Consider the following 9,681-nt stretch of genomic DNA (forward strand, 5'->3'; position numbering starts at 1 on the left):
CTCTCTCTCTCTCTCTCAAGTGAACTTGTATACTTCTGTTGTCTCACTCACCTCTCTCTCTCTCTCAGGTATGTCCAGAGGGAAGTCAGTGATTGGCTCTCTCAGTATAATGGGAGGAGGTCCTCCGTACGACCGAGCTCACGTCACCGGAGCCTCGTCCAGCAGCTCCTCCAGCACCAAGGGGACCTACTTCCCCCCGGTGAGACGGCACATTACATCACATCGCATTTAGCCGAGGCTTTTATCCAGAGCGACTTAGAATAAGTGCGTTCGACCAGGACGACACAAGCTTGAAGAAAACAGAATCATAAAGTACATCAGGCTTCATAGAGACAAGTATTTCAAGTGCTACTCAACTGGCTTTAGAGGAGCCAGTCCTTTGTTAGTATATAAGTGCTTTGTTAGCAGTTCTATCCTCGAGGTGGAGTCGAAGGAGATGAGTCTCAGTCTGGAAGGTGTGTGAGCTTTCTGCTGTCCTGATGTCAAGTGGGAGCTCGTTCCACCATCTTGGAGCCAGGACAGCAAACCCACGTGTTCCTGCTGATGGGAACTTGGGTCCCCCTCGCAGCGAGGGTGCAGCGAGTCGTCTGGCTGATGCAGAGCGGAGTGCACGTGCTGGGGTGCACGGTTTAACCATGTCCTGGATGCAGGAAGGGCCAGATCCATTCGCAGCATGGTACGCAAGCACCAGGGTCTGGAAGTGGATTCTAGCAGTTACCGGAAGCCAGTGGAGGGAGCGGAGGAGCGGGGTGGGAACATTCAGGAAGGATTCATTGGGTGTCGTCAGCGTAGCAGTGGGATGAAAAACCATGCGGGCTAATGACAGATCCGAGCGCGTTTGTGTACAAGGAGAAGACGAGGGGACCGAGAACAGAGCCCTGAGGGACCCCTGTAGTTAATTGACAAGGGTCGGACTCGGACCCTCTCCAAGTAACCCTGTAGGTGCGGTCTTTGAGGAATGAGGTGAGGAGGGAAAGTGCAGAGCCTGAAACTCCAAGTTCTTGGAGAGTGAAGGAGGATCTGATGGTTCACCGTGTGGAATGCAGCAGACAGGTCCAACAGGATGAGGACAGAGGAGAGGGAGGCTGCTTAGTGTGCAGTTCCTCAGTGACAGCAAGGAGGCCAGTTTCTGTGGAGTGACCTGCCTTGAAACCAGACTGGAGCGGATCCAGAAGGTGGTTCTGATGGAGAGAGCAGGAGAGGTGTCTAAAGACAGGAACGGGAGGAGAGAGACAGGCCTGTGGTTTATAACGTCAGACGGGTTGAGAGTGGGTTTCTTCAGGAGAGGGTTAACTCGCATATATATATATTCACTATGTTTAGATATAATGACGTGTAGATATTTATATTTGTGTATGTGTGTGTTTCAGATCCTGAACCCTCCCCCCTCTCCAGCTACGGTCCGCTCGCAGTACACCATGGAGTTTGGGTATTCCTCCAACAGCCCCTCCACACACCGCTCCTACAGGTGACCACAGCCCGCCTGGATACAAACAGTGTACACAGTGTACACAGTGTACACTGTGTACACTGTGTACACTGTATTTACTGTGTACACAGTGTACACAGTAAATACAGTGTACACAGTGTACACAGTATACACAGTGTACACAGTGTACACAGTAAATACAGTGTACACAGTGTACACAGTATACACAGTGTACACAGTGTACACAGTAAATACAGTGTACACAGTGTACACAGTGTACACAGTATACACAGTAAATACAGTATACACAGTAAATACAGTGTACACAGTGTACACAGTATACACAGTAAATACAGTATATACAGTATACACAGTGTACACAGTAAATACAGTAAACACAGTATACACAGTATACACAGTAAATACAGTATACACAGTGTACACAGTGTACACAGTATATACAGTATACACAGTAAATACAGTGTACACAGTGTACACAGTATATACAGTATACACAGTAAATACAGTATACACAGTGTACACAGTATACACAGTAAATACAGTATATACAGTATACACACTCTGGGATTTAAACTCTTATATTTGAGATCTCAGTTGTACGTAGTTTGTGAAAATAGAAATAAACAAACATTTGGAGGAATGTTTTAAATTATTATTGTTGTTTATATTATTATAATTCTTCCATTGATGTTCTGCTATCATTAGTCTGTCATAACAACGTGTCTCCTCTCCCAGCTACAGACCCTACTCCTACCGTCACTTCGCCCCCCCGACGACCCCCTGCAGCACGGACGTCTGCGACAGCGACTGCACCCCCGCCCGCCGGCCCCCGATGCTACACGCTAACGGGGGAGCTAGCGTAGGAGGAGCTAAAGGCTACGGCAGCGACCTGAACTACGACTCGGAGCCCCTCCCCCCCCCCGCCCACCCCCCGCAGCCAGTACCTGTCTGCGGAGGACAGCTGCCCCCCCTCCCCCTTCACTGAGAGGAGCTACAACCACCTGTACCCACCCCCCCCCTCGCCATGCACAGACTCTTCCTGATCCCACAATGCACCTCTTCCCCTGCACACACTCGTCCTGAAAAACAACCCACAATGCACCTGTTTTTACTGTAAATAGCACAAAAAAAGGTTTTATTATTAAAAGAATCCACCTTAATATACGTTACGCCTTAAAGAGGGAGAGCCCGCCGGGACGAGATGAGACGGACCGTTATTAACCGGTCACTCGAAGTCAGTGCCGGGTGCGACGGGAACCAGGGCGACAAAAAGAAGCGGGAACAAATAGAGAAAATGCACCTCTTCCCCCCCTCCCCCCCTCGCCATGCACACACTCATCCTGATCCCACAATGCACCTCTTCCCCCCCTCCCCCCCTCGCCATGCACACACTCATCCTGATCCCACAATGCACCTCTTCCCCCCCCTCCCCCCCTCGCCATGCACACACTCATCCTGATCCCACAATGCACCTCTTCCCCCCCTCCCCCCTCGCCATGCACACACTCATCCTGATCCCACAATGCACCTCTTCCCCCCCCCCCCCCCTCGCCATGCACACACTCATCCTGATCCCACAATGCACCTCTTCCCCCCCTCCCCCCTCGCCATTCACACACTCATCCTGATCCCACAATGCACCTCTTCCCCCCCTCCCCCCTCGCCATGCACACACTCATCCTGATCCCACAATGCACCTCTTCCCCCCCTCCCCCCCTCGCCATGCACACACTCATCCTGATCCCACAATGCACCTCTTCCCCCCCTCCCCCCTCGCCATGCACACACTCATCCTGATCCCACAATGCACCTCTTCCCCCCCTCCCCCCTCGCCATGCACACACTCATCCTGATCCCACAATGCACCTCTTCCCCCCCTCCCCCCCTCGCCATGCACACACTCATCCTGATCCCACAATGCACCTCTTCCCCCCCTCCCCCCCTCGCCATGCACACACTCATCCTGATCCCACAATGCACCTCTTCCCCCCCTCCCTACCCTGTAAATATCAATTGTTCATAATATGAGGCTGCAGGCGACGAGAGGAGCATTTGTACATTGAAAAGAGAAAAAAGTTACATATTTATATATTTTCTTATATACAGTCGCTGACGAACTGAGAGCTTTGTATTCAGACACTTTGTAAAAAAACATTTTTAAAAGACAAAAAAAGGTTTTATTATTCAAATCGTCACGAATATACATTACGCCTTAAAGAGGGAGAGAGACAGGCAGAAGGACAGACAGGTGACTGAGAGACAGGTGAGAGACATGTGACTGACAGACAGACAGGTGACTGACATGTGACTGACAGACAGACAGGTGACTGACATGTGACTGACAGACAGACAGGTGACAGACAGGTGACTGACAGACAGGTGAGAGACATGTGAGAGACATGTGACAGACAGACAGACAGGTGACTGAGAGACAGGTGACAGACAGGTGAGAGACAGACAGACAGACAGACAGACAGGTGACTGACAGACAGGTGAGAGACAGACAGGTGACTGACAGACAGGTGAGAGACATGTGACAGACAGACAGACAGGTGACTGAGAGACAGGTGACAGACAGGTGAGAGACAGACAGACAGACAGACAGACAGGTGACTGACAGACAGGTGAGAGACAGACAGGTGAGAGACATGTGACAGACAGACAGACAGGTGACTGAGAGACAGGTGACTGAGAGACAGGTGACAGACAGGTGAGAGACAGACAGACAGACAGGTGACAGACAGACAGGTGAGAGACATGTGACTGACAGACAGGTGAGAGACAGGTGACTGACAGACAGGTGAGAGACAGACAGACAGACAGACAGACAGGTGAGAGACATGTGACAGACAGACAGACAGGTGACTGAGAGACAGGTGACTGAGAGACATGTGACTGACAGACAGGTGAGAGACAGGTGACTGACAGACAGGTGACTGACAGGTGACAGACAGACAGGTGAGAGACAGGTGACTGACAGACAGGTGACAGACAGGTGACTGACAGGTGACTGACAGACAGGTGAGAGACAGGTGACAGACAGACAGACAGGTGACTGACAGGTGACTGACAGGTGACTGACAGACAGGTGAGAGACAGGTGACTGACAGGTGACTGACAGGTGACAGACAGGCAGACAGACAGGTGAGAGACAGGTGACTGACAGACAGGTGACAGACAGGTGACTGACAGGTGACTGACAGGTGACAGACAGGCAGGTGAGAGACAGACAGACAGACAGGTGACAGACAGACAGGTGACTGACAGACAGGTGAGAGACAGGTGACAGACAGACAGGTGAGAGACAGACAGACAGACAGGTGACTGACAGACAGGTGAGAGACAGGTGACAGACAGACAGGTGAGAGACAGGTGACTGACAGACAGGTGACTGACAGACAGGTGACTGACAGACAGGTGACTGACAGACAGGTGACAGACAGACAGGTGACAGACAGACAGGTTACAGACAGACAGGTGACTGACAGACAGGTTACAGACAGACAGGTGAGAGACAGGTGACAGACAGACAGGTGACAGACAGACAGGTGACAGACAGACAGGTGACAGACAGACAGGTGACAGACAGACAGGTGACAGACAGACAGACAGACAGACAGACAGACAGGTGAGAGACAGACAGACAGACAGACAGACAGGTGAGAGACAGACAGACAGACAGACAGGTGACAGACAGACAGACAGGTGACAGACAGACAGGTGAGAGACAGGTGACTGACTGACAGACAGACAGACAGACAGACAGACAGGTGAGAGACAGACAGACAGACAGACAGACAGGTGAGAGACAGACAGACAGACAGGTGACAGACAGACAGACAGGTGACAGACAGACAGGTGAGAGACAGGTGACTGACTGACAGACAGACAGACAGACAGACAGACAGACAGGTGACTGACAGACAGACAGGTGACTGACTGACAGACAGACAGACAGACAGACAGGTGACTGACTGACAGACAGACAGACAGACAGACAGACAGGTGAGAGACAGACAGACAGGTGACTGACAGGTGACAGACAGACAGACAGACAGACAGACAGACAGAGAGGTGAGAGACAGACAGACAGACAGGTGACAGACAGACAGACAGGTGACTGACAGGTGACTGACAGACAGACAGGTGACTGACAGGTGACAGACAGACAGGTGAGAGACAGACAGACAGACAGACAGACAGACAGGTGACTGACAGACAGACAGGTGACTGACTGACAGACAGACAGACAGACAGACAGACAGGTGAGAGACAGACAGACAGGTGAGAGACAGACAGACAGGTGACTGACAGACAGACAGGTGACTGACAGGTGACAGACAGACAGGTGATCTGATGTCAAAAATCACCAGAAGAAACAGTCATGTGATCAATCAGGAAGCAGTAACACTAACGAGATGTAACCTACGGAGGCCCTGAGGGGACAAAACTCAAAGAAGACAATCGACTCGTTTTTGTGGAGAAATCACTTGTTGCTCTTGAATGAATTCCAGAACGGGTTCGGAGGAACAAAGCTCCTGCTAAATGTAAAGAAAATCAATTGGCGCAGTAATTATTATTAATGTTTTGTTCACTAAAGGGCCTCCGTACGAACACTTAAAAACAAAGACGCTAAATGTTCAAAATCAGACGTCACATGACTCCTCCAATCAGCATGAAGTTCAGACGGGATTAAATACCAAAACGTACGTGTTACTCCACGAGTGCGTACCCTTTCCTGTTTCCCCGTGAACACGACCTTGTGCCTGACAGTCCCATTTTTATTTGTATTTGTTTTGTACGTTATAAACACACACACACACACACACAGAGGAAATCCAGTGCCCACTAAATGCTATATAGTATTTTTGTACCACATATTGTGTAGATATCGTATTTATAAGCTATATAGAGAAATCATTGTAAATCTATCCATCGCAGTACTTTTCATTCCGTCGTTTTTTATATTGCCTCATTATATTTTTCTACAGAGTCTCACTCCAAACGTTCGGCGACAATCTCAGAACATATCCAGGTTTCTGTGCCAAAATAATATCTTTGATCTTTGACGGAGGCAGACGTTGGGACCACGGGAGGATCAATCGTTAACTGTCGTATCTTTGCTTTGCGTGAATCGGCTTCTCGTGACGACCAGAAATATATTTTTGGAGAGTTTAATCGTCGAGATGTTTTTAGTTTTAAAAAATAACACCAGCATGAATCTGACAATCTCAATGTTTCATCATCATCATCATCATCATCATCATCATCTTCAGTCTTCACGAGACACTTTTAATTGAGTTTTTTCAGTACATTTTCCCCCAATTTTAAGTGCATTTCTAAAAATACTTAATCTTAGAGGATTACATTGTGTGAACATTTTATATGAAATTAACTGTGTGATGACGTTAAGTGTTGATGTTTCGAGCCGCGTGTCGCAAATAACAAATCTACGAAACAAAAACAAGTTTAATATTTTGAAAAACTAATTTCGTTTGTTTTGTAGATTTTTGGGGGAAAAAATTATCAAAACTGAATTTAGTTTTAACTCCTTTTGGTCATTCACATGAAACAAGAACTACATATCTATATAAATACTCACTTTCGAGTCCCAGCTCTTCATTCTTAGTATTTAATATTAAAAAGGGAATAATTTTAGGCCATTTTTAAGATATTTGGTGCAAAAGCTTTTCATTCGAAAGCACATTTTTGCGTTTTTCTTTTTTAACTTGGCAGAAACATGTCGTCTAGGGTTTGAAAAATGCCCAAATTACGTAGCTACGAATGTTTGCTTCATAACTGCCGCCGTAGAGTTACGTCTTTTGACACTAATTGATCAGAAGGCGTCTCTGAAGATGAGCTGTGGGCGTACGGTACCTTCTTACATCAAACTGAAACACATTTAGTTCTGGAGACGTTCTCATCCTCTGACTTCTGCACTTTACAGGATCTTATCTTAGTTTCTGGTTCAAACCTCACAGTAAAAGTTGATAAAAGGACGTTTTTGATTGGTTTAGAGCGAATCAAAACCAAGATGGCCGACTCGGGGAAACGGAGAAATGTAACGAATTAACGAGAAATAAAGATTTTTAAACTAAAGGTGGGAAATGGGAACGTTTAAAACGATAATTTCTGATCTTTAAAGGGATGGGTATCGACTTTTTATTTTTTTCTCTGTACGTTTGATATATATATTTTTTTATTAAATCTGAACACTTATTACGAACATGTTAATACAAGACAAACTTAAATTAAAGAAGAACAATAAGGATCTTCTCTGGCAATTAAAGTGGTCAAATTCATGTGGAAAGAAAGTCGTCAATTTGTGATTTTATTGTTAAAATGTTTGCATTTTTTCCCTTTTATTTGTTACATTTTTTTATCGAAGACGACTTCAAATACCATTCTTTTGTTTTGATACCCAGCCTTTTATAATATTTACATTAAAACGCTAACCTTTAAATGAATAGAAAAAAACACTAAAACCGTTTTCTCCTTCTCCGAGTTCGGGCTAGCTTTGGACGTCTCGTATTGTCGAGACGGACGTTGTTAAAAAAGGTCAAAGAAAGTAGGAAAATGTAAAAAGTTTGATCATTTTTTTGTCTAAGAAGCACTTTTGTTTTATCGGAGGAGCTCGGACATGAAAACAGAAGTTGTTGTTGTTTATTTTTTTTGCTCTCATGGTGCTTTTTACGTTTAATTTCCACTGACTGTACGTTTTTATACGGCGATGTTTCATGCAGCCTTCTGTATCAAACGCTGACTCTTTTTCTTTTGTTAAATATAAAGTGAGTGAACTTTTAAAAACGAGTCTGTGTCATTATTCATCTTTATGGCACACCAGGGCCTCCATAGAGTAACCATTACGCATCATCATATAGATAACAGACCCATATCTATACAGTCACTGAAACATAACTCATATAACCTGTCCTGTCTCACCTGTAGAAAAACGGGTGTGTTTGCAGCTCCCGTAGCACCCCTCAGAGCCAGTGGTGTTTTCTCCCGGAGGCCGAGGGAAGCCCGGCTTCCTCTGTTTTTTCGGGTTGTAGTTATAATTTTAATAAAGAAATAAAAACACTTCGTTTAGTTTCGGTAATTCTGTGCTGTGTGTTGCTGCCGGCCCGTCTCTCCCCCATTCTCATTGAGTATTTTACAAAGAGTGAAACAGCGCCCCTCTACATGTTATGGTGGAACAGTAGATTGCACTCTCTGATGCGAGAGAAGGCCAGCAGAAACTGGCTTCCCTTGGTGAAAAAAATGGAGGGATTGACCAATCAGACAAGGCTCACGTCATGCCCCCTGCCAACCTGTGATTAGTCAGGGCCAGAGCCATTTAATAGAAGAGTTACGACATCTCCGTTCACTCCAATGGACCACTTTTTTACAGCAATGGCGGATCGTGGAGCCTCTCAATCGTTCCCCGGAAGTTAGCGCCAAGGCTGGCAGAGCTGTGGAGTTGCTGCATAATACACCGTTCGTGACGGACTTTTAAAGGTAAGAAGTTTAAAGATGTATATTGCGGATATTATCAGTACATCTGATTCAAATGAACATGTGTATTAAAGGATGTCAGTGGATTATCCCTAAATTAGTAGATTTAAGGAACGTTTACAGATAACAGATTAAGCTAGCATACCGAAGCAAGTTAGCAACACACGTTGAACAGCCTTTTAATTGTAAATTCCGTTCTCTCTATGTCATTTCGTCCAACATGTTGAATTAGAGAAGAGGGGCTTCTAAACGGGATTGTATGCGGGGGTGGAGGGAGTTAAATATTAGATAAATATAACTTTGGTGCGTGTAAGAGTGAGTGTTTTTAGCAGAGCCATATTGTGTCCTTGTGATTCTGTTGATTATTACCTGTCTGTATAATGTTGCAGCCCAGCTGATTCTGGATTGATGGCAAAGGGAGCGGGACTTAAGTGAGAGTGAAAACACAAGGTAAGTTTAATACTACTGTTTTATATAAGTAAACACGTTATCTCCCCAAAGCAATAGGTGTGCTGTGTGTGTAACCCTTTCTCCTGTCTGTTGCTCCCTCTCTCAGCACAAGAACCAGAGGGGGTTCAATGGAGCCTGAATACCTGCACTGAGACCCTCACCCTGCACTGAGACCCTCACCCTGCACTGAGACCCTCACCCTGCACCCTGAGACCCTCACCCTGCACCCTGAGACCCTCACCCTGCACTGAGACCCTCACCCTGCACCCTGAGACCCTGCACCCTGA

General features: G+C 46.4%; 1 protein-coding gene and 2 long non-coding RNA genes across 3 annotated transcripts; all 3 read left to right on the top strand.

Annotated features, from left to right (window-relative positions):
* Window positions 1-63: 63 nt before the first annotated feature.
* Window positions 64-2,435, top strand: LOC117441606 (low-density lipoprotein receptor-related protein 6-like). Its single transcript, XM_034077671.1, has 3 exons — window positions 64-199; window positions 1,371-1,468; window positions 2,186-2,435. Exons 1-3 carry the CDS (start codon window positions 71-73, stop codon window positions 2,433-2,435), a joined length of 477 nt encoding a protein of 158 aa, XP_033933562.1. The 5' UTR covers window positions 64-70.
* A 972-nt stretch (window positions 2,436-3,407) lies between these two features.
* On the top strand, window positions 3,408-8,257 carry LOC139433311 (uncharacterized). Its single transcript, XR_011642835.1, has 2 exons — window positions 3,408-5,676; window positions 5,765-8,257. It is a non-coding gene; the product is annotated as an uncharacterized lncRNA (long non-coding RNA).
* A 467-nt stretch (window positions 8,258-8,724) lies between these two features.
* Window positions 8,725-9,681, top strand: LOC139433312 (uncharacterized). Its single transcript, XR_011642836.1, has 3 exons — window positions 8,725-8,947; window positions 9,334-9,394; window positions 9,501-9,681. It is a non-coding gene; the product is annotated as an uncharacterized lncRNA (long non-coding RNA).

Source organism: Pseudochaenichthys georgianus, unplaced genomic scaffold (assembly GCF_902827115.2).
Source record: "Pseudochaenichthys georgianus unplaced genomic scaffold, fPseGeo1.2 scaffold_1824_arrow_ctg1, whole genome shotgun sequence".
NCBI lineage: Eukaryota > Metazoa > Chordata > Actinopteri > Perciformes > Channichthyidae > Pseudochaenichthys > Pseudochaenichthys georgianus.

Bases quoted from the DNA above. Each gene is read 5' to 3' on its own strand.
- LOC117441606 (XM_034077671.1), top strand. From the start codon at position 71: ATGTCCAGAGGGAAGTCAGTGATTGGCTCTCTCAGTATAATGGGAGGA. The intron at 200-1,370 runs GTGAGACGGCAC...TGTGTGTTTCAG, and splicing joins AGGGGACCTACTTCCCCCCG to ATCCTGAACCCTCCCCCCTC. The intron at 1,469-2,185 runs GTGACCACAGCC...CTCCTCTCCCAG, and splicing joins TCCACACACCGCTCCTACAG to CTACAGACCCTACTCCTACC.